Below are 26,864 nucleotides of genomic sequence, written 5' to 3' on the forward strand. Positions count from 1 at the left end.
AAACTAGTATTTTAAGTATTAGGGTGGATACGATTAGGGTTGATAGTCTGTCTATAATATTTTACAAAATAACGAATATTCCATTGAAATATCGAACTAGTTTTTAAATAAGTAATAAAACGTCGTAATTTTAAGCTGAAAAATATGTACATTTTTTGCACGTTTCTCCTCGATTTTGATGGTAAAGGGATGAACTGTAGACATGTGTAAACTGAAGAAATCGGTTCAGCCAATTAAAAGATATCTAGATGTCTAGACAAAAAAATAAAATCCACATTAAAGCTAATAAACTTTGAATGTCGTATCAATAATCATAAATCAATTAACAAATAGGAAAAGTAGTATAGTGATTATTGATATGTTCTATATCTAATTTGTATGTAAGTTAGTAAGTATTAATTTAAATTATTTTTAACAACACTTATCATATAATTATATATATATATATATATATTATAAAATAAGTGGTTTTTTAAAACGTATTGAGTTTTGTTGTATTATTTATGTTATGCTTAGAAATTTTGTTATTACGGTTTTACAGAAGTAATATTTTTCCAACATAAAATATCAATTCAAGAAAATTGTGTTTAGTTTACAAACTTAAAAAAGTTTCTCAGTGGTAATTTTTGTAAACATTATGGTGCGAATCATAAAAGCATATAATAAGTAGGTATAAAATTAGCATATAATTATATAGATATTGGTTTCACAATGATGTACTTTATTTTAGTTTATTCATTTTGTATCTGTATACACAAAAACTACCAATTTAGAATTTTACAGTAGCATTGTATACCAATGTAAAATAAAATACCTAAATATGGAAATAATTCCACAGCCAAATTCAACACGATAGGGTATTTCTATTAAATTAAGCCAACTGCAATAAAACATAAACATATTTTTCTTGTAACTCACATGCATAGCTTTTGTACATAATATATGCGTTTAACGGTGGTTTTTTGTTTCTTTATTTGTTCTTGACAACCGACTAGATAATAGTACTTTGGCAAAATATATATATACTTAAAAACACTTTAACATAAGTACAGTCTATTGTAAATAGGGTGAAGTTCTATGTTCCTCTTTTAATGTCAGTAAACAGTTTTTTTGTTTTTTTTAGCAAGTTGAAACATAAAACTTTGTTTTTTTTTTATTGTATTTAAATAACAGAAAACTTCAGCAATGGTAGGAATATTAAAATAAATGTTAAGATGCATTATATTTAGTATTAATTTTTTTACTGGAAACATGTTTTTTCTTTAATGCAAAAAACAATTTTGCCGTATTGCCAGGCAAAGCATCAAGAACATAAAGAATATAAATAGTAAATAATCAAAATTAATTATATATTGTATATTTATATTTTTTATAACTTATAAAGTTATACAATTGACACTATTTACCGCATTCATTTGAAAAACTAATGATAAAATTACATATTATTAAATTACACTTTTATGATGTTGTTATGGTGGTGGTCCTGGTTGTTGTCCTGCATTTTGTTGTGGTGGTGGTCCTGGTTGTTGTCCTGCATTTTGTTGTGGTGGTGGTCCTGGTTGTTGTCCTGCATTTTGTTGTGGTGGTGGTCCTGGTTGTTGTCCTTCATTTTGTGGTGATGGTCCTGAAGGTCGTCGTCTTGAAAGTCGTAAAGGTTGTGTTCTTGCTGAAAAATCAAAAAAAAAAATTATTTAAATATTTTTTTTTTATCCTAGTGCACCACGTCTAAATTATTTATATTTATTTTGATCCAAAACCATTTAATTTTCTTATAGCCACTTGTAATATTCTTAAAATAATATTATAACTGGATATGAAAAATTGTACAATATGTTCATGAACGTGGCAAACGTATTCTTATTTTTCACAATTTAAGGCATTTGGTAGCATTTATTTATATTTTAACCTTTAATGAAAATAATTTTAAAACTGCTAGTAAATTTGTAAAGCATATATATCGATATTATCAATTAACTTACTTTTACGCTGGTCATCTAAAATATTGAAAAGAAAATTGCATAAAAATATTTTTTTTTTCCTTGTGTATAAATTATATATTTTAATTTTAATCCAAAAGCGTTTAATTTTATTATAACCACATGTAATATTCTTAAATTAATATTATAATTGGATTTACAAAATCATACATTATGTTTATAAACTTGGCAAACGTATTCTTATTTTCGACAGTTTAGAGCATTTGTATAATTTTATACAATTTTAAGCTATATTGAAAACAATTGACAATTACTGCTAGTATGTATTTTGTAAAGCACATTAACTGATATTATCCATTAACTTACTAACTCCTGGGTGACCTGAAATATTGAAAAAAAAAATGATTTAAATTTTTTTTTTATCCTTGTGTATAAATTATATATTTTAAATTTTAATCCAAAAGCGTTTAGTTTTATTGTAGCCATATACATGTTTCACGTATAAGTTATATATAAAATAATTTTATTACTGGATAAAGAAAATTATATAATATTGCTAATGACCACATAATTTTATATACAACTGTAACCATTTTATCAGAGGAGCCACAAAAAAGAATTTGTATTTATTTATTTATTATAATTGTCATTGAAATCAGATCAGCGAATAACAATGGAACATTTTTTTTTTTAATATTCCATTAACACTTGAAACATTAGAAAAAGATTTGTATAATATAAATAACTTAATGAGTATATATATTTTTGAACTAATTTTGTCTCATTTGGTTGGTGGAGGGAGTATATATTGTTAATTAATAAAGAAAAAATGTTTAACATTTTTTGTCATATTAAAAATATATTGCCATGTTAAATTAAAAATATATTATTTATATGAAAAATCTTGTGAACATTGTGAAAAAACGAGAGTTCATTTTTTTTTTACATTTGTATACTAATTGTTTTTTATGTACCTGTATACGTCGACATTATAATGAAAAATACAGCTGTAAAAACCAAAATTATGATTTTAAAATTCATTTTTTTTAAAGAAATTAATCTTAAATTATATGAATTTTTAAATGCTAAACCAAATATTAATTTACGGACTTAAAGTAAAACAACAAAGAAGTTGAATACTATACTAGAGCAACAGTACAATTGCTTACATTATATATAGTTATGCGCTGCATACAATTTAAAAATGTTTGTCTTATTCGGTAGATGAAGAGTGTGTACATTGCTCATTATTAATGTTTTATTATTGTGTATGCAGTATGTGTTTAGTGTTATTTGCGAACATGTTTGGCCAAAAAAGCACATTTTGTAAACTATTGTAGCAAATAAAAAACGTGTAAACCACAAAATGTTTGTTTTTGGTTCTAGAACCTAGTTTAATACAGCCAAACTATACCTATATTTTAGGCAACTTATTTATTTATGTGTTCAATCGAAATAAATAACATACAATGAGTCATGTGAAGTTTTTCACACTAGTGGTGTAAAATATATAGGTCACTCTGTAACAGTTAGATTAAAAATATACAATTCAATCAGTATTATAAAGGACTAGGAATGATTATTATTAAAGACTAGGCAATGGCCGAAATAAATCAATTTATTGATATTGCTGAGTTATTTTAACATCTTGTTTAATAATGCAAGTCTATTTTATCATTATGCACTAGGGTTTCATATATATTTTTAAAAAGTATTAAGCCAGGCATTTTATTTGTTTTAGTTTGATTTCGATACACCCAACACTTCTTCTTAGCCTATATATTACCACAACTTTTTAAGACTAACAATTTTACAAATTTTGATTACAGAGTGCAATAATTCTGTGAAAAATTAATTAGATCTAAATACCGACGTAAACAGTCTTGAATCCAGAAAATACCATTAACCCTTTTACCCATTACATTTTTTTGGCACAGTTTAAGAACCTTTTGTATGAAAACTAATGTGAAGATAGATCTAGTGCAATGGCAACACTGTTATTTCACCGCCATATTTCATATTAATAAATTTAATTTATTTTCATAGTAAACATTTTTTAGCATCTTTAAGCATTTAAAAAAAAATTGTAGCCTTTTAAAAAAACTAGATCGATCTTGTTTATAGTTATAATTATTGTAAAATCAATGTTCTATGTAATATAAAAAAATAAATGGTTCTAACATTTAAGTACATAAAAGGCCAAACTAAATACTTTGAGTTTGAGCTTGTGAAAACAAATTTATTAAGAACATGTTGAAGCCAACTTATGTCTTTTGATACTATATAAACAGCTCGGTCCAAGAACAATATAATTTTATACAGACATAACTTAACTTTGACATGTTTTTAATAGAGTTTTATTTTGCATTATCAAAATTAGTTGAGCTTAGTCATCATTAACGTTACACATCTGTTTTTTTTTTCAAACCTATGTATTTGTACATGAGTATCCTACATATTTTTTTAGTTTAATATGAAAACACATTATATTTGAACAATATTTTCAACTATAAGGTCTTCAAATAACGTCTATAAAACCAAAAATTGCCTATGACCCGTTTTTTATTATTTAAATTCATAAAATAAAAACAATCGTGACTATCTTTAACACATGTCGTATTCAGTAGCGTAGCCAGAAATTTGTGGGCTCCAGTTTTCCAGTATATATAGTTACAGATATCCTGTTAAAAAATTTACATTTTTATCGTATGTAAATTTATTCGATTTAAAAATGGGGATGGGGTGAAATGTTTACATTTTTGACCTAACAAGGTAACTTTTAGGTGAAATCTGATTTATAAACTATCTACACGAAAATATCAGATCAGCGGCATGATGATGTGTGATCTATAGAGATAATAATTTACTCGAAGAAATTTGTCCGGTGATTCAAAAGCTCTGTATATAGCTTTTGTGAGCGTATTTAGAAACCTAATGTCTAAAAATTAGACAATAAGGTAGTTCTTTAAAATATAGGTAATCATTTTTTATTTGGCGCAGATTAATTATCACCCTTCCTCTCGTCCCAGGATTTATTGATTTTAAAAAATGGTTATTCCATTTTACAACTCACGTTTACATGTATTTAGTAATTTTGTTTTTTGTTCGTTATTAGTTATTACTTTTTTTTTGTGATACATAGGCTATAGCTGTTTCAAATTAGTTTTTACAAATTATTTGTAACAGTCTTGGTTGATCATCCCCGTTCAAAATATAAACAATCATCTCTTAGTTTAGAAGGTATACACGCATTTAAGTAAAATATTCAAGTAATTTTAATTTTTATAAATAGGCCATAGCTGTGCATATTATATTAATTCTAACAGTAATTACTTTTAGCATCGAGAGTAAAATATGATAAAATATATTTGTGTATAAAAAAAAGCCAGTAGAGTGGAGGAGGTCAGAAGTCTGTATAGAATTAAATCAATGGAAATTGATAAAACCACTTTCAGTTAAATACATCGAGTTGTAAAAAACTAATATCGATAAAAGCATTGTATCTAATGACAATGATGTGCTTAAGAATGTATTATTGTTATTAGAAGGCATACAATATTATTAGGGTAGATCGTCTGACCATAATAGTTTATTGTCATAGTTACCTGTGTGATATATATATATATATTTTTTTTTTTGGTTTATACTTAATAAAAAAAAATGTTTGAACACCGATTTCTGAGAAAATTGTATTCTATGTTATAGTTCCTATCTAGAACTAGCTTCGGCCTAATTTTCAGACATAAATCCCTAAAATTATACTTGAAAAAGTGAAATAACATAAATAATAAAACAACATATGGCAAAAAAAACTTGTTTTCCATAAAAAATAAAAATAAACGTTCCCGTAAAATACAACAGTTTCATCAGTCTATTGTCTACATTATCAAAAGACACCATATGTATTGTTGGCCTTTGTACAATACACACATTTTAACCAATATTGAAGTACAAATACCTTAAATCTTAATTACTCCTTAATAAATAGTAAGGGGGTATCACGTCCTCTTGGTGAATTCTCTTGGCCATATTATTTTTGATTGGAATTTGAGAGATTTCATGGAACAGAACGATAGGCAGCATGTAACCGCCAAAACAACACTGTTTTGTATGCCGCTTTGTGTCACCCGCTAGGATTTTTTTATTTTTAGACCACAGGACAAGCTCTACAGATTACAGACTACTGTCTACACTTGTACACAGTGATTTAGTGATGATAAAAATATGCAATATCCTACAGTGTACTATCTCAGCGCGAAAAGTCAAGTCGGAATGCCGGAGACTATTACAATATTATATTGAATTATTATTATTGCCAAATTCCCGTCCGCTTTTCTATAACAATATACGGTATACCTACCTAGTCGTGGTGTACGATGGAAAATATGTTGTCGGTCGATTGTATGAAGCTGATGGACTCTCTGTTCGGTTTGGACGATTATTATACGGATTGTTTCAAAGAACAGCAAATGATGGGTGAAGTTTATGCGACGTTCGCCAAGAAAACCACAGGCCAAAGCAAGTTTTTGTACACTTACGGTTTACTGAAGGAACACAAAAAGTTGCCGGACAAGTGCGACCTGACGAAGAACTCCAAGAGTAATATGATTGCCCGAAAGATACGTGCCGAAGGCAACGAGTTCTTCGCATCAAAGGATTATGTCGGGTCTCTGTGCGTTTACAATATTAGCGTGATGGCAGCAGTGGTCGATAGTGCGGACTTCACGTTGGCCGTGGCCAACCGTTCGGCCGCACTTTATTACTTGGACGAGTACGATGCGTGTATAAGCGACGTACGCTATGCGTTGGGCAACGGGTATCCTCCGGAAACGGCTTACAAACTTTACGAACGAGAAGGCAAATGTCATTGGAAACTAGGGAGAACGGCTCAGGCTAAAGACAAATTCCAAGTATGTTGTCTTTCAAAAACAGCGTCTCGTTGTGTACATAATATACCTATGTGTTATTATTGTCTAGGAATGTTTAAAACATTTGGCACTTACACGGTTATCTGAAGATAAGAAAACGATTGTAAAAACACAACTCGAAAAGTTATTATCCGAGCCCATCGCCGAGCAAAGAAACCAAGACGAAAAGAAAATTCCTATCGCGCTGTTAGGTGGACCGAACAAAAGTATACCGGCGTTATCAAAATTGGTTAAAATCAAATATTCAGAATCTATGGGAAGGTGTTTGTATGTTACAGATGACATTCAACCAGGTACACAATTTTAATGTCGTAGAAAAATAAATCTAATAGAGGAAAATCAATTTTTTTTTATTTAGCTTAATATAATATTTATGTTATTTATTCTAAACATTTGTTTTTATTCTTTAGGTGATGTTCTTGCAATTGAAAAACCTTATGCCGGTGTTCTGAGAAGTGAATCACATTTACATAATTGCCGATACTGTTTCAAAAGATGCTTAACGGGTGTACCATGTACCAAATGTACATCGGTAAGAATATCTATTTTAGCTTGGTAAATTTTAATGTAATAATTAAACGAACGGTTTTGAAACAAACTATATCTGTAATAAACCCATTTGTTTTATTCATGATTATTTATTTTTGTTATTCCAGGTAATATATTGTGACAACTCGTGCCGCCAAAAATCATTTGAAAGTGGTCACAAGTACGAATGCCCGATATTTATAACTTTTACAGAGTGGCCCGGTATAGACCATATGGAATATTTATCGCTGTACATATTCTTGAAGACTGTTACGAAACTTGGACTGGAGAAATATGTTGCCCTCGTAGAATCTTTAAAAGTTGATACGACTGATCCGATGACGAGAGGCTTTAATAGTTTTGGCAAGTATATGTCCGACCAGTTTTGTTCTGCATACTCGTTGGAAGGGAATGAAGCTAGAAGAACGGTTAGCGATTTATTCATCAGACATTGTTATGCATCAGTTATGGTGTCCTGTTTGAAATTATCCGGACTCGAAATACCTGATCGTCTGCTCGGTGTCGTTGGCGAGTCGCTGGTGCATATCATTTGCGTAGTTGCTTCCAATGCTCATGGAATCGATCAGCCGCCGACGAACAAATCGTGGACTCTGCCTGGAATGACAGAGGAAATGCCAGTCGCTTCATTATTGTTACCTACGTTAAGTTTGCTAAACCACAACTGCGATCCGAACGTAGTGAGGCATAATTATAACGGCACAGTAGTTCTCCGAGCTATTCAACCCATTTCTAAAAACTCACAGGTAAAAATAATGATAACAAAAAAGTGTTACTTGTTAAATAGAGATTGTCCTGTTTTAATTGACCTTCAAGCGCTTGTGTGTTTGAAAGTTACACCATTGCTTACACGGCGGCATTTATACCGCCAGTATAAAATGCCATCACGCAAGCGCTCAAAGGTCAAGCGAAAACACTTGATTTTTTTTGTGTGTTTGTAGTTGTTTGATAACTATGGGAAAGTATATGCTACCCACCCGAAAGATGTTAGACAACAAATGTTAAAGAACCAGTATTGTTTCCAATGCAGTTGTCAGTCTTGTGTAGAAAATTGGCCTACTAATAGCGTGTTGAAAGACACTCAAATATATCTCGAGTAAATTATTCCATTTATAAATTTGCACATTGTGTTTGTGTCTACCTATTTGTTTGTTATAAAAATGTCATTTTGTGTTGTAGGTATCCATTTTTAAAAAAAACTGATAAAAGTTTATTAATGGACCAGTCGTATCAATTGGCCAAGATAATTGTAGAAATGAAAGATGGAAAAACTGACGGTCTAGAACACTTACAGTTTTTATATTCCTTCCTCACACTGTTGTACAACACCGTGAAAAAACCTTGGTTAGAATATTGCGATTGCCAGGAGACGATCAAGCAAGTTCTTTACATTACTGCAGACAAGTTTATTATAGAACACCACAATTGACTTATTTTATTGCGATCAGACTAAAAGAAAATATCGTCTTGTGGTGATTTTTTTTTTTTATTAAGTTTAGTAAACAACAATTTAATATATTATCCTTTGTTATAAGTATTAATTTTTCGAACAAAGAAATTTTATAACTATAAAATTTTTGTTTTATAAATCATATTATTTTATTTGAGGTCTCGTGTAAACGTATTTTTACATTTATATAAAAAAAAAAAACTTGTACGATTCTACAAAAAGAAATTGTTCATTGTGTTCGTGTTATTGTTATATTAATACTATTTTTTACAATAGTTAAAAAAAACTTTTAAGTTTTAATGTTTTTCCCCCAAGTGTTATTTACAAGTACAAATATAAGGTAACAGTTAAGAAATCAGTTGTTGGCATTATCTTCTTCTTCATTTGGATTGTCTTCAGCGAGGCTGTCGTCATCGCCAGAGTCTGCACTGTGTTCGTGCAAGATTACATACTCCCTTGAACTGAATCCAAACTTGATAACGTCTTTCTCCATCAACTCTACATATTTCTTAGGGTCTATACGATTGTTGTTCACATAAGTACCGTTGGCCGATTCTAAATCGATAATATATGGTCGAATGCATCTAATGTGCCTACCGTCTTTTTTGGCAGAAACTAATCTATATTGAAGGGCGGCATGCTGTTTGGAACACGAAGGATGATCAATGGGAATGTCGGCCACTTTACGATCACGGCCCAGTAGGTAACCACTTTGCCTGTGTATATGAAGTACAGGCAATTGTTTTTCCCCTTTGAATGGATACAAGCGCCAACGGCGTTTAGGCTTCCTGGCCTCGGCCGGTTCGCTGTATTTTATAACGACGCCGTTGAACGTGTTTGTGTCTTCAGCCAATTTTCCGGTAGTACCGAAATTTGGTTCTTCCTTTTTATTCGTAGCCGATTTTTTTGGCCCCGATTCGTTCTTGGAACCCCATTCGTGGTCCGCATCCGATTTACTACTTTGGTTCCTCGAATTATCCCTACGGTCGTACCTCGGTTTTTTCTTATGTTCGCCGTCTGAATCTGAATGTTCACGTCTACGTTGTTGTCGTTCCGGTGATTTGGCATCCCTGTGCCTGTGTGTCTTTCTACGTTCAGGATTATCGTCTCTACAATTAAATTCAACCAAGGTTTGATGATTAAAACATACAATTTAGAGAATATTGGTCAATTATATAAAAAATACTATTTCCAAATTGTTTTCAATAGATAATATAATTCATTTTTTTTTTTTTATTTATTAATTATTTCATTTTAAAAGAAATCAAAAATGTTTTAGTTATAATTAAGTTCTTGAACAAAATCATTCTGTATACAATCAAGTAAATTTAAAATATCAATTTTCACAATCATTCTTAACTTAGTAAATATTATTATATGACTTTATGGCCTTGCTAAAAACTTTAACTCAAAAACAAACAATTTGAAGATTTTTAGCAAAATGATAGTTACCGTTTTTGCGATCCGTCTTCTTTGGCTTTTCTGCTGTTATCATCTCGACTGTCTCTTTCGCTGTTAAAAAAACAATAAAATTAATTCCTTAGAAATTGATAGGGCCATGTGGGAAAATAAGACAAGTTGTTTAGTTGTTTAAATCAAATAGCTGACAGTTATTTATTTTAATTGAACGCTTTAAATTGTTATAAGACGTTAACAGTTAAATTATTATACAAATAAATTGTCTGTTTCTTTTATAAAAATCAAACCTTCGAGCAGTAAGACATATCCGTATCAACAAATTACATTCACACTTGCCTCAATTCATTTACAACTACCTCATTTCACCCTAATTAGCACATAAGGTAATATAGATATTCAGGAAATTAAGTAAGTACTTATAAACAATAACATATATTATACCATAGATAGTATAGTTGGACAACGCCCCTATATGTATATAGACTTGAAACTTTTTTTATATTTCAGAATAGCGTTTCCATTCAAGTGTTAAATTTATGTTGCGTATCTATAGTACATTCAATCTATATTATTGTACTTTATACTCGTAATGAGACTTTTACAGTGTAGTATAATATGAAAAACGAAATAAAAAACACAGTTTAACGAAAAAATATTTTGTTAAAATGTATAAAGTAATAAATTTCTTTGAACATAGTTTAATGTAAACCATACATATATATATAAATACATTTTTTTTTTACATAATAAAATTTTGGACACAAAAGAAAACAAGTTGGCATTATTTATACAAACAAGTTAAAATATAATTTCATCAATAATAATATGTCTTAATAAATGCACACTTATAAGAAAAATATTGCTTCTTAATTTTATAACTCGTTAACACTAATAAATAATTAATATTTAAAAAAAAAAAAAAGGTAATTATTATCACAAAATGTTCATCACCAAAATACATAAATATTATGCTCACTGTTTGGTAATACTACTTAATTAATTATTTTTTGTCATTTTCAGCCAACACGGGGTATGCTAAAGTAGTGGTCAGAGAATCATTGTGTTCCTCCAAGGACGTTTGAGAATAATGTAGGACTAGATCTTTTAGAGACGAATAGATATTATATGGCTCTGCGAAACCAAAACCTTTTGGCGTTCTGTATACTATACAATGGTTGACTACACCATTACAAACAATAGAAAGTGCCGATTGACCAGTTCTGCTAGGTCGAATTAAAAATGTTCCATTGCGTTTGCCGGTCAGCATACGTTCGGCATCTGCCCGAGAACAAGACTGAAGCAACCAAGTATTTTCGTCCAAGTGAGAAATATTGAGCTGCAGCTCGATTTCTTCTGGCTTGCGTGTCCACCAGTCGCCTCCGTTCAACACTCGATTAATGGCATCAAGTGACACGCCGTGTGTTAACAGCCATTTGACAGACTTTTCTTTTTGACGAGCCAACACTGCTACATCTTGTTTCAACTGGTACATTTGGCGTTCCAAAGTCTGACTAAGGGAAACTTGTCTAGAAATAAAAAAACCAATAGTTGTAATAATAATTTCCAAGTGTTTAACGTATACAATACTATACCTGTATAGTTTTTCCTCAAGGTCAACTCTGTTTTCGTGCAAATACTTTATTCGTTTTTTAACAATCTCAATATTATCTGTCAAATCGTCAGCTTCATGACGTTCTGCTTTTTTTAGATATTTATCATGGACTTTTAACTGCTCATCAAACATTTTGTTAACCTCTTGATATTGTTGTAGTCCCACTCGTTTAGCGGATATATCTGCCATTGCCGTTTGAAATGCAGCTGACAAATCGTCGTAGGATTTTGATTTCTTCATAATCTCCCTAAGCAAGTCGATTAAACACATCCATACGACGTCTACGTTTAAACTCTTCCAAGTTCCAAACTCTTCGTCTTGTTGAAATCTCGATACAGGGTACAACAGTTTAACGTCCAACGTAGCATTATATTGGGATAACGACACTTTGCGATAATGATTCACGAGATCAATTATAGAAGAAAAACTGTACGGTTCGGAAAATCCATATTTTCCATTTTTGTGGTAGATTTTTATTAATTTGTTTGTGCCTCCTTTTCGCAGTGTCAGTGTATACTCTCCAGTCTTGTTGGACGCGTTTCGAAGTAGAAATGTACCATCTGGCATATCAGTAAGTTTTTCTTGAACCTCGTCTCTAGTGATATCACCCCAATACCATTCTGCTTCTTCTATACAAGTAGGTTCTTGCAACGGGTTCTGCAGTCTGGTAGTTACTAAGTCGACTGACTGAGGCCGATTAGTTTGAGATAGCTTGCGCGGAGGTAAAGCAGGCGCATTAGTTGGAGACATGATGCTCCATGGCTCATGAGCTTTTACCATCATCTGTAAGTATTAGCTGTTAACGAACAGCTGGACTTCTGGAAAAAAAAAATTGTTTTGTTAATTATGATTTACGATTGAAAAAAAGGGGGAGAAAAAAAAATACTGAAATTAATTCATCAGGAAGTCACAATAGCCTTACAATAATACATAATACACAAAACAAGTTAATAATGAATTAATAAAATTAATTTAACCATTACAGTGTAACCCACAAAAAAGTATTTGTTTTCTTTAATTTAAATTAACTTACCAGGAGCGTTTATGTTTAATACATCGATGTTAAATTAAATGGTTTTCGTCATTTTTTTCTGTTAAAATGTTAAATAAAACTTGAATTGACCGTCAAATTCTTGAAAGTTTCACTTACAATTAAGAAAATGTTTTAATTAATTAAAATGAAGTAAAAAACTTTATAATTAATTACTAAATTAAAATAATATTTATTGAAAAAAAATATCACACTTCCAAAAGAAATCACAATAAAATGCACAACAAATAAAGTATGTTAACAAATATTTAAATAATTTAACTTTGAATAATTTATTGTTTTAATACACATTTTGTTAGATACATGTTAGTCCATAAAACAAATTAAAATGATTTTTTTCTTTTCCGATAAAATTTAGGTATTTAGTACTGATGTATAAACAAAAACACTCCGGTTTTTAAAAACATCTATCGACCAAATTTAACTACATTATATTTTTATTTGTCATTATAGAACTCAATAATATTAAGGGTAAGGTAATTATGTTTGCGATACAGGCAAATATGAGAAAAATCTCGAGACGTTAGTAGGATATTCCCCAAGTTTTCTTGTTACGTCACATAAAATGGTTGGGGGTATGTTCGTGTTGTAGACAAATTCTACATCTTAAACGTTTTCAGCAAACATAACTATTAGCCGATAGCTTTTAAAATAAAGTACATTTTTTTACCAATGGTGCTACCTAATATTTCTTTACTGCGTAATTGAACATTGGTGATGTTTAATATAATTTAAAAGTGTAATTAAACATTCAGAAAGTATTTATGAACTATTGGCCGCTAACCTCGAGAAATATATTGTATTGTCTTATATTAAACAATGGGAAGGGAATATTAAAAAAAGGAATCGTATCTAATATACTAATTTCTATGTTTGTGATATTTATGGATTACATGAAAAATGTGGAAAATGTATGGCGATGTTTAACTTCATAATCTTATTAAAATTGTAAGGATTTTAAAAATAAATACAAACAAATAGTAGTTATTTGTAATAACCACATTTACAATAATTTGTATTACAATTATTAAATCACTTTGAGCACTACCAAAGCTGATACAAAAACCAGAAGTTCAAACAAATTTTTAATTACCTCAGTAATTGTATTATTACAGCTAAATAAATAACGTTTTGAGTGCATAAAGAAATGGCGATGAAGAGAAGATTCGGCTGACTAAACAAGAATTAAGTTAACTTTTATTTTCTTAAATAATAATTTTGTACTTAGTTAACAAATAAAAAATAAAGTATTTAATAAAACATATTCATAATTCATTACAAGTTATACATAGCAATGAATGTTTAATTTAAAGCACATTTTAATTTCAATCCAAATAAATTGGATAATTACATTCTTTGTTTTTTTATTCTATTTCAATTATGTACAGAATAAAATAAATTATTGGTATTTAAAGGGGTGTTTATATTGAAATATATTATATTATAATAGAAATATTGAGAGAGCTTATACTCAGAAATTTCTATGCAGCGACATAGATGGTCCCACGCTTTTACCTAAAATTAATGTCCACGTTTCATGTCTCACGTCACCCTCCAGCACCTAACTAATTAATAGAACAATTATACCGTATGTGGTATAATGTGTACAGCAAATACGTTTGAAAACGCTATTTTCTATACCTCATGAATAATAGTGTAATAATAATTACTCGGTTCTCCCCGAATAAAATACTAGATTCTATATTTTTGTTATTTAAACAAATGTTGTACATAAAAATGATTGTATACATTTGTATACGTTAAGCTTTACTGTGGACTTTCACCTGTTTAAATTAAATAAATAAACTGTGCCCTTGAAATATTTTACTTGGCTAAGAAAAGTGAATTTGCAATGATCAATATGTTTTAATATCAGTAATCATATTGACATTGTTGTATGCCAACTATTTGTTTTGTAACACATTATTTTGATTTGATCACTGAAGTTATTCTACGCTATTGAAATTAGCACAATTAAAACTCCGCATAATCATTGTCGGTTAATAAAATTTCTACAACGCTAAAAAATATACGTCCAAAAAAACGTTGCGACTATTTGCGTAATGACTATTGTAGCCGGCGTCCAATGGGACGACATAGAACAACTGTTGGCGTAATGATCGACAAACATGAAATTATTAAAAAAATAGTCAGGTACGACAAATATATAGATTCCTTATAAAAGAATCGGTCATTGAAATAAAACAAAATTTACTTCAAATAACTGTCAACTAAATAAAGCCGAATCTGGTAGCAGATGATAGCAAGGATGCTCACTGAATACCCTTGGTTGTTCTACAGAGACCGATATTGATGACAATACCTATGTGAAGTTAACATGGGTATTTCGAAACGGACCAACGGTTGTGGAGTTTATTATTTGCACACTTACTCTTCGTGTCGTTTCGATGAAATATGCCTGTGTTTTTTGTCGTCCCGTTTAGATGACATTTTGTTGATCGCCGTTTCCAACTGAATATTCGGTGTACGTACACGGCGGCGGCGGCGATGGCTTTTCGATTGTATTTTTCTTCACCGGATATAATAGTAATAATAACAATTAATGTACACAGACCATTAGCCGCTATTACAACACCTAATCTACCGGACTAACATTATTATATTTTCTCCTCGATAATAATAATAGTCTATGGAAATTAGCGACTGCGGTAAAAAAAAAAAAATCACACACAATAAACACACACACACATGCAATCAAGCGGATTGTATCTAGGTACAAAGACAAGACAGGGGAATGGGCATTTGAAGTTTGAACGCGAACGGCGGCACATCAACAACTACGACCGTCAAGTACGTCGACGGCCGTATTGCATTGTACATATATAATCGCGCCACTCTAAATCTGTGGTAGTATTCGACAACAATCGCGGCTGGCGCAATTGTTAAACATAGCGCGGTTGTCGCGCCGCCGCGAGAACCAGTGTTGGCAACATAAGCGACCGTCGACCGGCAACACTGCCGGTACCGAAGCATCTGTTCAAATTTGGCGGCAAACCGAGTAAAAAAAAAAACCTACCGATATATTTAAAAAATTGTTCTATTCGAAAGCCTACCTTTCACTGTAAAGTCGACTTTAAAATATTTATTCTCATACCGAAATCAGTTTTGATATTCAGATATCAAAGCAATCCTATAATTACACATGATGAGAAAGAATTAAAAAAAAAAATTTAGATTAAGACATTACCGAGTTGTTTTTAAATTAACCAATATTTTTAAATGCCAACCTGGTTAGGCAAACTAAATGAAGTTTTTCTAACGATACATTTTTGCAAGTACACATAGCTCTTTGTTTTTATGCGAATGGTACATTTCAGCCATAGATTAAGTACACACGACGTTATACACTCAGTGCTTGCTCAAATAATATGCTTATTTTATAACTACCTACGACCGAATTAAGTAGATTGTTAATAGAAAGAAAATAAATGAATAACCAATATTACTTAATCCTCTGTCTGCATTTCAAAAAAACTATATTATGCAAATAATTTTTTTTTAATGACGTTTACAGTGTTTCTATAATAATATATACAAGTTTTCAGTTTTTTTACACAATTTCATACTTGGCCTTCTTGTGCACAGCTATAATAAAAAAAAATATTAGAGTACAATTGTCTAATTACAATTTATAAAATATGGATTATAATAAAAATGTAATGGAAAATATTAACTATCATCTATATCACAGATTTTATGAAAATATAATATAAATATGAAAATGTAATCTGTGCCAATACGGTGTACTTAAATGTTAAACTACAATACATTATTTATAAATAGATACAACAATTGTGTGAATAAGTAATCAACAATAATTTTCTTTTTTTTGGAATAACATATTTTTTTTTAATAAAAAATGTTCAATGTTTTATGATATGGCGTGTCTTCTAATGTAATGGCGTTTTCTCTTCGGTAACCCCATAAATATGTATCGACCATAACTGCATTACATTTTTTCTTAACATTATTTTTCGACAATAATTCTTTTACCGTAAATACAACTTGATCAACAGCCACAATAGAAGCAGCTCTTATTTCAACTTCTTGCAAAGATCCATGATCCAATAATATTCCTAGAAAAATTGTGTGCTCATTAAAATATTTAACTAATTTAACATCATCAAATGTAAACAAATTTTAATACACCTACCTTTTTTTAAGTTTTCTACTAAATTGTCTGAATATTCCAACACTCCAAAATATAATAGCACTTGTGGAACCCTGTATGACATTATTTAAAAATGAATTACTATTGTCTTGAAGAAAATCGTGTTCAGTAATTCTAAAATCCAAACCTATAATCCGCAAACATGGTTAACGAATCAATATCGTGAAATTCTCCATAGCCACATCCGGCAAACGATGACCAAATATCGGCAATTAATATTTGCGCTCTTTTGTAAATAAAAACTAAAACATTTTGATGTGGTTGAAGAACAATAGATATTATAAAAACAAAAAATACAATACCTTTCTTGTTGTTGTAAAATGATTCATCCCGGAAGTATGAGAAATTTTCTGATATCAACAGTAACAATTTTTGTGCTGAATTATTGGCTTCTATTATACAATTTAAAAAACTACCTGAAATTATGAATAAGACCCGAGTAGAAAAATTATTTAAATGTACCTACATTTAAATCGTGGCTTGGAATAGTTAATGCCATTAAAACAAATGGTTCTAATTAATAAATACAATTTTACAGTAATACTAAGGGTAAGTTTTTAAGTATACAATGATGGAGTTCATGAAACTGGGTTTAAGTTTTCTCAAAGCGACTAAACGAATACAATATTACAATTGAGAAGCCATAAACTCAAAAATACATGTTCAATACCCGAGTTTAAAAAAAATGTAAGAAACGAAAATGGTTGTTTTATCACCTTTATATTTTTTTAATAAAATATCTGCCGACTGTTGCAAACATTGATATCTTTCTTGCAATAGTGGTAACGTGGATCCATCGTCCCCTAAAAGTATTTCATCGAGTTGTTCTCTGGATAATTCCAAACAGGTACGCATATCAGTCATATTTATGCCATTCTAAAAAGTGTAACATCCACAAAAATAGTTGTTAAAAGCAACGTTAAAGGCTAAAATAAAAATGATTTTACAAACATCAATAGCTTTGTTGATAGCTGCACACAAACCAAAATAGCCTGTATGTGTTTCATTTTTCCAAGTTACAGTCCAATGCCGTTTGCTGTTAGGATCAAAAAAACAATAGTTCAACGAATCAATAACAAATATCCAATTTATTGCTACTTCATCGTCGGATTTGGGATGTAACGGACTCTTTTTAAACTCATCCGGTGTCAGGATACCTTTTTCGATTTTTTCATAAATCTTAAATCAAAAGACAGTAGATTAAAAAATAAATTACTTAAAGACAATATTTGCAAGTAAATACAATACTTTAACAGCCAAGTCTGGAATTTTTGATGCGTTGATTTTCACATCCTTGGAATTACATATTACTTCCTTACAAGAGTCAAGAATCTCCAAAACCATTTTCAACTTGAATTTGGTACTAACTTTAAAAATCGTCTTCTCACGCTATTTTGCAATACAAATAATAATATTGTTTTTTATTTATAATATAAAATTATATTAGGTACAAATTAATATTATGTCAAGAAATTGTACAGGTGTTTTAATATCCTAGTTCTAGAAATTTGATTAAATTATGATGATCAAATTAATTATTAATTAGTTAATAATCAAAATAATATGTGTTACATGTTAAAAAAATCAACAGGCATCAGCTGTAAAGTTTAAACACCTTATGATGTCCTTATGTGTGTGAAGAAAGCACTAAAAAAATTATCATCTTCGTAACCGTTGATAAGAAATCCGTTACCTCGTATATTGTGTTGCATTTTGTCAATTTAAGGGGCTATATACCACCGTCTCGATCAAATCCCTTCAGTACAAAATTATTTTGACAGCTAACATAATTAAAACGGCCAAAATAAAAACACACCACTTCAATACCATCAAAGCGGGTCAAAAGATATATTCAATGGAATAGAATTTATAATTTTTACAATAGTTTATAGCTACCTACCATAAAGAGCGTTTTCTTCAGTATCTCATTAGCACTTTTGTATTGCACGGTTCTCAGTTCACACAAGATCAATCAAGATATTGTCATATTGAATGGTAAAATCTCAGATTGGTAACCATCAAACCACTAACTAGCAATAGCTATTTCTTTAGCTAAGTTTTTAAAATAAAAATCTGGAAAAAATAAAAATAGTAGATCTATAGACTGTACCTACTACCTAAGGTACAGACCGTACAGTACCTTAAATGTATACAGTTAATGCTAGTCTTTACAGCTATCAAAGTGTATACGTTTTTTTTTTTTTTTATATGAATAGAAATTTAAACAATGATAATAGCTTATTGTAAAAAAATACATACAGTATTATCCTTAGTTTTATATCTGAGCTGTCGAGTTGATAACCCTGTGTTGGAGGCAATAATTTTGCCAGAAGGGAAATTAACTTAACATAATATTATCCATCATATTTTGTACCATTTGCCCTCTTGTGTCTAAAGTTCAGAATTATTTTGTTTGTTTATAATAATTTGTCCGGTATAAAATACAAAATCACACAGCTTTATATTATAATAATATTTATAAGAGTTTCTATCACTGATTCACACACGCACTCAGCCTATGATAAGGAACGGTTCCAAACTTTTTCTACAGTTTCCTATTTTGATTTATACATTTATTTTATTACTAGGGTGGAGCTATGACATAATTTACGATTTTTTTAACACCCTGATTCAACTGCACTGTCAACAGTTGTCCACATCCACATGATAATAAGTAACTTGGTATTTATTTTTTAATACTCAATATGTAGGTATTCTACTACTACTTATAAAATAAAAAAAATACCATTTGTTTAAGTACAAAATTAATTTGAGTAAAAATTATTTAAAATTGATATTTAAACTCCATTTAAATAAAAACATAACTGGATTTTTTTGTTTAGTTTTACCTATGATATATTTAAGTTATAAACAAATATAATTATAAAATTTTGTTTTTAAAACAACAATCAGTATATATATACACACAACATCAATTGTAAAATTGTATAAAAGTAGTTGTCTTATGCCGTTTAGACTATTCATCTTTTTAATTGTGGTTTATTTATAAAAAATAAGTACCTTTAAAAGGTTTAAATATTAATTTCTTTACTATATATCATATATATATATATATATATATATATATATATATCGTTTTGTACTTTTAAAGTTCATTTTACATTTACTTCTAATTCTCTGAGCTATCAGAATTCATAAATAGGCCGCATTTGAAGTAACCGAACAAAATCCACCTTGACATCGTTAAGAGGCCTGTACACCTGTCTATTTTCTATTAAAAACAACGCTTTGTAAATTCGTACACAGGTAACCTTCATATTTTTATTTAGTTTAACATGAAAATATTTTATTATTTGAACGATACAAGTGCACAATATTTTTCTGCTCATGTAGGTATTACAACTTAGATTGTACTTGGGCCAATAGGAAAATATGTATTAAATAGGTAGGTACGTTAAATAATACAATTTCGAATACGATAATAATTCACGGTAAATCAATTTATTTATTGTTTTATACAATATCTCGATAAATGTTTTTTATCTGTCATTATAAGGCAGTCTACGACGAGACCGTAACAAATTATGTATTACTATCTGTACTTGTGTTTCTTCTTTCCTTCTTCTAGCACATTCTTCGATGGATATCTGATATTCGCCGCAAACGTGTGTAAAGAGTTCACCAAATGATTTTGAATCTATCCAACCTAAAACGAATAAACAAAACAAAAATGTTGAATTTAAATATAAATAATATATGTTATTACAAAGGCACGATGTGGTGCAGTTGTCAACTCAGTTGTCGGTGAAACAATTTATTTTAGCTTCGATGTGCAGCTGAAAAGGTATTGATTTTGTAATGGTGTGTTTTTATTTGTCTAAATTTGTTTCCAGAATATGGGGTGTTAAATTTATTTTCATTTTACTTTATTGAGTATATTTTAATAGTATAGAATATTTTTTTGGTAACTTTACATGTTCCGGGCGGTTTTTTTTATACACATACACTGTTTGATAACATCTAATTGTTAATAAGTTGTGTTGTTAAAAAATAACAAACGACAATAATTTTAATTTATATAAATGTGAATGAAAACAATTTCCTTATAGCCAACTGCTTTACAGTTTAGCATCAAAGATAAAAAAAATATTATTAAATGGTATGTAATGTTTATAGTAAATATTTACATTCTTTGGTCGTGCTTTTTTTAATCAAGTGGTCTTTTAGTAAGTACCCATACACGATTTCATAGTTTCTTGGAACTTCATCTCCACCCATGTACATGTAGAAGTTATACTCTGACATAGTATTACTCGTAGATGAGGAATGGTAGTATTTCCTGAGCCATTGCATACAATCATTAAACGCATCTTTTATAATCTGGAAATTGTTTATCAATAAAAAGTTCAATTCCATAAAAATCCAATTATAAAAAACATTACGCATTATTACAAGCTTGATTGTTTTTTACACAAACTAAAAAATAAAAATGAATATAAACATTATTTTGTTGATTGCTATGCTATACTTTAGCTTTTGAAAACAAAAATACATTTTTACTAAAGGCTTTAACGTTTTAGTAACCAAATTAATACATTTTAATTTATTGGACATAAAGAGTTTTAAGTAAAACATTTGGTATATTAAATTAATTTAACTCAAATGATTAAGTTACGATTCTAACAGCTCCAGCTGAGCAATATTTTACTAAAGACTTTTTAGTAAAATATTAATAGTTTCCTAGATCATAATTACAATTTAGAAATATTTAACCTTTATATTATAAATAATAATTCAGAAAAATATTGACAAAACTTAATAATTTTTAAAATAATAGTATGAACTACCTGATCGTTAGTTCTCTCATTTATTTGTAAGTCTTTAAGCTGAAATAATAAAAGTTTCAAAGTAAATGTAGGAAAACTTTATTCTTTATATTATAAATAATTCAGCATAATATTGACAAATACCTAATACTCTGATAGGTTTAAAACAATAGTATGAATTACTTTATCAGCTGAACATGAAGCTTCGTTCGCGTGAAGCTTTGCGCCTTTTCTTTGTTCAGCACATTGTGGAAGGGGTAACCCATATTCCTTACAATGGTTTTTAAAAAGTTGTATATCGATACTTCTAAATTTATGAAATCTAAAACAGATGTACAAAACAAAAATTTGATTACATTTTATTATAAGGGCATGATGTACTGATGATGTGCTGTAGTTGTCACCACAGTTTTGGAAATTGTTAAACACTTTTAAGACTCATACACTGTTTGATAACATCAAATAGTTAATAAGTTTGGTTTGTTAAAAAAGAACAAAATATAAATATTTTAATTTATATAAATGTGAATGCAAATAATTTCATTAAAACCAACTGCTTTTACAGTTTCGCATCGAAGATAACAAAAATATTATTTAATAATATGTAACGTGTGTAGTTTATTGTTTACTTGGTTTTTCCGTTGATATGTCAGCGTGATTCTGTAAGTATAGTTGCACGATACCAAAATCTTTTGTGGGTTCACCGACACCCATGTACATGTACATGCAAAATTGATACACTGTAAGACTGTCAACTATGTAATTTTTGCCGTGGCTGACCTGTTGTGTACAATCATTGAACGATTCCACTATAATCTGAAAATAACATTTTAACTAGTCGATAACTAGTTTTAGATAACTATTTTTGAAGTTATTGAAGTTTCAAGTTCAGGGCAGGAGGAAAGGTGAAATGTAGTATTTTTTTTTACTTTGCGCATTTCCCCTCCTATCCTAACTTTTAAACTACTTATAACTTAAAAAATAATTGTTCAAAACTGGTTATCGACCAGTCAACATTTTTAGTACATTATTTTCAATTTGAAAAGATAATGAAATGTTAAATATACATACATAAGATATTGCGTCCGGATTTACAGATACCAATAATTAATTATTAAATCAAAGAGTGACAGAACTTAATATTTAGTAATTTACAAATGGGCTAATAAAAAGTTATAAGTAAAACATTTGTTATATTATTGAATGAATTTAACTCAAATTATTAATTTACGATTCTAACTTTAATCTAATATAACATTATGAAAACATTTTTTAAACAAACAATATGAAAATGTATTTTGATTATAAATAGTTATGACACGAATTTTATTTGCAAGCAAAAATAATATTTCGCAATAATAGTAAGAATGGCTGTTTAGGAATACTTTAACCTTTATATTTTAAATAATTCAGCTCTCAATTGACAAGAACACAATAGTTTAAAAAAAACAGTATAAATTACCCTAGCTTCAGTTTTCACTTCTTCTAGAATTCGATCGTTTTCAACTATATAAATAAGTAAAAAAGTATATTTAATGTACAAAAAACCATTCAATCATATCGCTGTCTTTAATTTGTAAGTTTTTTTTTACAGAAAATAGATTATAAATGGTATACTGCAACAGCGTTACATATTTTTTACAGAATACCAAGCAATCGAATACCAAGATTATGGACCTCTGGGTTTTAATATGTACCTTAAACGTGTAGAAGAATATCAGTTATCTATTGTCATACATTATAGTATACAGTACTATACTTTTTTCATTTTTAAAATTGGGAAACCCCGCTAAAACAATAGTTTTTAATCAAAAGCACGAACGCAAAAATATCCAATACAAAAGTCGACCCTAATTTTGTATGTACTTTTTAACATATTAAAATTAAATTTATTTTAAATGATTTTTTTTTCTCAAACCAACAACTAAATTCTATTTAATAACTTTCTTCCGCTGGTTTATCGTAGCCACACCTGAAAAGTAAACGTTAATTTTGAAAATTATGTTTTAAACACCAAAACTCTACGTTTGATTTCATTTTTTATACAAGTTGTTTTATACAATACAATAGAAAATACTTTCATAAAAAATCATACTTTTAAATCTTTGGTTATTTTTTAACTTAGGGTAACACCCGCGCCGATGTGCTAGATGACTAAAGGAGTCGAGATTAATGTTTAACAATTTACATAATTTAATTCCATCATTTACACTACCATCTTATTATCAAAAGATTTATGTATTACTGGAAAATTAAGATCGGCACCTTTTTTAAGTCGCGTGGAATAGCTGTTATTCGATGGCTTCAATCATTTAATCTAGTCTAGTGTTATAACCACAGCTAAGCACATTTTTCTTAATTCCTCATCGTAGTACTGTACCTTACACGAGCACCTACTATATGGGATTATCCCCATCCTCTTTACAATTTTGCTACTCTCTCTTCCTACATTCTTAACTCCACCCCCCCCCCCTTTCTGTTCACATCATATCCTAATGGCTTTTCCAGTGTAAGAAAATCATACCTATACAATCGTTGGCCGAACAATGAGAGGATTCTAGTTAAAAATAAAAATGCTAATTGTAAACTCATAATTATGTTTTAAACCCTAATGCAATGTAGTTACAATATGTCTCTAGGGATGTGTAATACCAAATAAAATCATTCTAAACTCTTCGACGATGGTACAAAATAGGTAGTCAATAAAACTTTTGTAAATGTACAGTACTACCGTGCAAGAAAATAGTACAAATATAATAAATCGTTCCTTTAGCTCGTTGGTTGAAAGAGTCCACATAAGAAATATACATAATATTGTACTTTGATATTTATTGTTAATTAAGTTTTATTCTGCTTCTGTCTCACTGCTATCTATTATTGGTCGTTAAGTTATTATAAAACCGTCAGAATCGTTTTCTAAAAATACCAAGTCATTGGTCATACAAAAGAAGAATCTGGTCGGTTTTTATTTTAAAATGTTGAAATTTTATAAAATGTTCAAACGTGTTTTATACATAGTAGGAATAAGATATCAAAAAAGTACTGTGACCGATCATAAGTAAATTTCAAGACGAATTCAAATCTGTTTTCAGATTACTTTTCGGATCACTGGTTCAGCCTGTGCGATGGAACAAAAAATGTATGTTATATTAACTAAAATGGTTTTTACTCATAGACAAAATAATTTTAATTAAAAATAAAACCACAAAGCTTATACAAATTAACCCCTTGAGGAGATTGCATGCAGTCTATTTGTAAAGAGTTTTGCATAGGCAATATTAAGGAACAAAGTGAATTTATTAAATGTCGACCATGTCAATTAATTTACCGGTTTATATAATATTGTATAAGCCTAAAGATATTATTTTTAATTTAAATATTTTTTTTTTATGAGTAACAGCCAGTTTGGTTTATTTTAGACCAAAAAGTTAGACTAAATGTCGACTACATAGGATGCGGTCCAATAATTTCTCAATTCTGTAAAGAGATCTAGTACTTTGGCTTATTTGATATGTTATGTAAGAAGCCGATTTTTATTTAAAAATGTCAGTTTAATGATTAAACAAATTACTATATTTGCGATTTTATCAATATTAAAAGAAAACGCAGTACAGTGGGGTCGAAGCATAGTAGGGACAGAGCACATTAAAACGGAGTAGTACATAGGACTGTAGACATTTTGAAAGTGATAAAGTAAAACATATTTCGTCCAATTTGGAACTAATTTGACCATTTTTGAAAAAGTTACAGAATGCTGTAATTTTAAGTAAAAAAAGCCAGTACAGTGGTGGCGGGGGAGTCACAGGTTTATAGGAATTATTATTAATAAATGTGTTATGTGATAAAATCACTTTCAAATAAACGCTTTGATGCTAATTTGTAAATACTGCACCTCACCTCAATTTATTTTATACACTTGTATTTAACAAAATACAACTACTTTTTACCAATTGGTATAGAGATCTGAACAATGTGAGAGCAAATCAATCGCCACGTTATAAAAAAAAAACAATTATTTTAGAACATTCTAAATTCTGAATACACTCATTTTATTTAATTCCGTTATCAAAAACATATAAAAGTTTTAGATATTAGTAGTAGTATGCTTTATGTAATAGGTATGTAAACAAATTAGGTTTACAAAATCATGTATAAATCAACTAAAATTGAATTATTCTTTAAAATATTTAGATTTTTTCACTACCAGTATATATATATATATATATATATTTTTAATTTATAGTTTTTTGAGCCAGTGAAATTAAATTCTGCCTTGCCGATTTTTATAAGAATCCGCTTTTCCTTAGAGGCTTCTTAAAATGAATAAAATTCCTGGCGAACCATGTGTGAAAATCTTCGGTCGGTTATCAGAAGGAGCAGCGATTACTGCTGTTACATCTGGAATCCGTCTACAGTTCAGTTTACTCATACTACTTGCGTTATAGTAAGGTACAGAAATTGTTTTTAATTGAATAGGCCACTTATTTAACCGGCTGTTCTCAAGAAGAAATTCCAAATCATCAGGTGGACATCCACATTTTTTCAATGCTTTCCTGATAGATGCCTTTAAAAATAAAAACGGTTAATCATGTTTTTGAATAATGTGATTTATATTAAAATTACTTTTTCCCCGATGCTAGGATTAAGTGACAAAGAATTCCACCATTCTATATCGGTTATTCGTTGTAGTGAATTTATCCAATCTACACTTCTTTCATACGGAGCCGGGTATATTATCTTAGGTAAAAACAAAAACAAAATTGTGTAAAGTTGAGATCACATATATAAAAACAACATTAAAAAAAAAATGAAATTTCTTATTAAACCCTATGAGATATTAAGTGGCCCCTGATAAAAAAATCACCCTGTGGTTTTGCAATTAAACATTTAGTAAAATTATAAGTTAAGCCCCTCAGGGGGGACAACTAGTGTCTTCGGGTTT

General features: G+C 29.4%; 4 protein-coding genes and 1 long non-coding RNA gene across 11 annotated transcripts; 1 reads left to right on the forward strand and 4 right to left on the reverse strand.

The window, feature by feature from the left end:
- Positions 1-1,332: 1,332 nt before the first annotated feature.
- LOC126838248 (proline-rich protein HaeIII subfamily 1-like) lies at positions 1,333-3,063 on the reverse strand. Its single transcript, XM_050572535.1, has 4 exons — positions 2,912-3,063; positions 2,304-2,318; positions 1,980-1,994; positions 1,333-1,666 (listed from the first exon to the last, which is right to left on the reverse strand). Exons 1-4 carry the CDS (start codon positions 2,976-2,978, stop codon positions 1,470-1,472), a joined length of 294 nt encoding a protein of 97 aa, XP_050428492.1. The 5' UTR covers positions 2,979-3,063; the 3' UTR covers positions 1,333-1,469.
- Positions 3,064-6,109: 3,046 nt separating this feature from the next.
- On the forward strand, positions 6,110-9,034 carry LOC126838236 (SET and MYND domain-containing protein 4-like). The gene is made up of 6 exons (XM_050572505.1): positions 6,110-6,847; positions 6,915-7,158; positions 7,276-7,397; positions 7,522-8,157; positions 8,353-8,507; positions 8,591-9,034. Exons 1-6 carry the CDS (start codon positions 6,314-6,316, stop codon positions 8,838-8,840), a joined length of 1,941 nt encoding a protein of 646 aa, XP_050428462.1. The 5' UTR covers positions 6,110-6,313; the 3' UTR covers positions 8,841-9,034.
- On the reverse strand, positions 9,004-15,678 carry LOC126838240 (smad nuclear interacting protein 1). Of its 2 annotated transcripts, none has more exons than XM_050572515.1 (3): positions 15,336-15,664; positions 10,314-10,373; positions 9,004-9,970 (listed from the first exon to the last, which is right to left on the reverse strand). In XM_050572515.1, the coding sequence occupies exons 1-3, from the start codon at positions 15,392-15,394 to the stop codon at positions 9,217-9,219; spliced, it is 873 nt and encodes a 290-aa protein (XP_050428472.1). In that variant the 5' UTR covers positions 15,395-15,664; the 3' UTR covers positions 9,004-9,216. The 2 variants fall into 2 exon arrangements, with proteins under 2 accessions (XP_050428472.1, XP_050428471.1); XM_050572514.1 differs by lacking the exons at positions 9,004-9,970; positions 10,314-10,373 and adding exons at positions 11,035-11,806; positions 11,873-12,710 and having other exon boundaries at positions 15,336-15,678.
- A 787-nt stretch (positions 15,679-16,465) lies between these two features.
- LOC126838244 (queuosine salvage protein) lies at positions 16,466-19,108 on the reverse strand. Of its 5 annotated transcripts, XM_050572524.1 has the most exons (9): positions 19,036-19,108; positions 18,384-18,524; positions 18,087-18,314; positions 17,852-18,011; positions 17,438-17,551; positions 17,263-17,377; positions 17,118-17,188; positions 16,958-17,040; positions 16,466-16,549 (listed from the first exon to the last, which is right to left on the reverse strand). In XM_050572524.1, the coding sequence occupies exons 1-9, from the start codon at positions 19,036-19,038 to the stop codon at positions 16,484-16,486; spliced, it is 981 nt and encodes a 326-aa protein (XP_050428481.1). In that variant the 5' UTR covers positions 19,039-19,108; the 3' UTR covers positions 16,466-16,483. The 5 variants fall into 5 exon arrangements, with proteins under 5 accessions (XP_050428481.1, XP_050428476.1, XP_050428478.1 ...); XM_050572519.1 differs by lacking the exon at positions 16,466-16,549 and having other exon boundaries at positions 16,582-17,040; positions 19,036-19,054; XM_050572521.1 differs by lacking the exons at positions 16,466-16,549; positions 19,036-19,108 and adding an exon at positions 18,708-18,791 and having other exon boundaries at positions 16,582-17,040.
- Positions 19,109-20,612: 1,504 nt separating this feature from the next.
- Positions 20,613-22,682, reverse strand: LOC126838862 (uncharacterized). Of its 2 annotated transcripts, none has more exons than XR_007685739.1 (5): positions 22,552-22,682; positions 22,106-22,244; positions 21,944-21,982; positions 21,284-21,476; positions 20,613-20,802 (listed from the first exon to the last, which is right to left on the reverse strand). It is a non-coding gene; the product is annotated as an uncharacterized LOC126838862 (long non-coding RNA). The 2 variants fall into 2 exon arrangements; XR_007685738.1 differs by having other exon boundaries at positions 22,067-22,244.
- Positions 22,683-26,864: the final 4,182 nt, after the last annotated feature.

The sequence above is a fragment of the Adelges cooleyi genome, unplaced genomic scaffold, assembly GCF_023614345.1.
Source record: "Adelges cooleyi isolate 19-005CV unplaced genomic scaffold, UGA_ACOO_1.1 ACOO_flye_CR_arks_rails_tigmint_CR_PRNA_30, whole genome shotgun sequence".
Classification (NCBI taxonomy): domain Eukaryota; kingdom Metazoa; phylum Arthropoda; class Insecta; order Hemiptera; family Adelgidae; genus Adelges; species Adelges cooleyi.

Bases quoted from the DNA above. Each gene is read 5' to 3' on its own strand.
- LOC126838248 (XM_050572535.1), bottom strand. From the start codon at position 2,978: ATGAATTTTAAAATCATAATTTTGGTTTTTACAGCTGTATTTTTCATT.
- LOC126838236 (XM_050572505.1), top strand. From the start codon at position 6,314: ATGGAAAATATGTTGTCGGTCGATTGTATGAAGCTGATGGACTCTCTG. The intron at 7,159-7,275 runs GTACACAATTTT...TTTATTCTTTAG, and splicing joins TACAGATGACATTCAACCAG to GTGATGTTCTTGCAATTGAA. The intron at 8,508-8,590 runs GTAAATTATTCC...TTTGTGTTGTAG, and splicing joins GACACTCAAATATATCTCGA to GTATCCATTTTTAAAAAAAA.
- LOC126838240 (XM_050572514.1), bottom strand. From the start codon at position 12,675: ATGATGGTAAAAGCTCATGAGCCATGGAGCATCATGTCTCCAACTAAT. The intron at 11,807-11,872 runs GTATAGTATTGT...TTTTATTTCTAG, and splicing joins CTTGAGGAAAAACTATACAG to ACAAGTTTCCCTTAGTCAGA.
- LOC126838244 (XM_050572519.1), bottom strand. The intron at 18,315-18,383 runs GTATTGTATTTA...TTTTGATTTAAG, and splicing joins TTCCAGACTTGGCTGTTAAA to ATTTATGAAAAAATCGAAAA. The intron at 18,012-18,086 runs GTTTGTAAAATC...TACACTTTTTAG, and splicing joins CTATCAACAAAGCTATTGAT to AATGGCATAAATATGACTGA.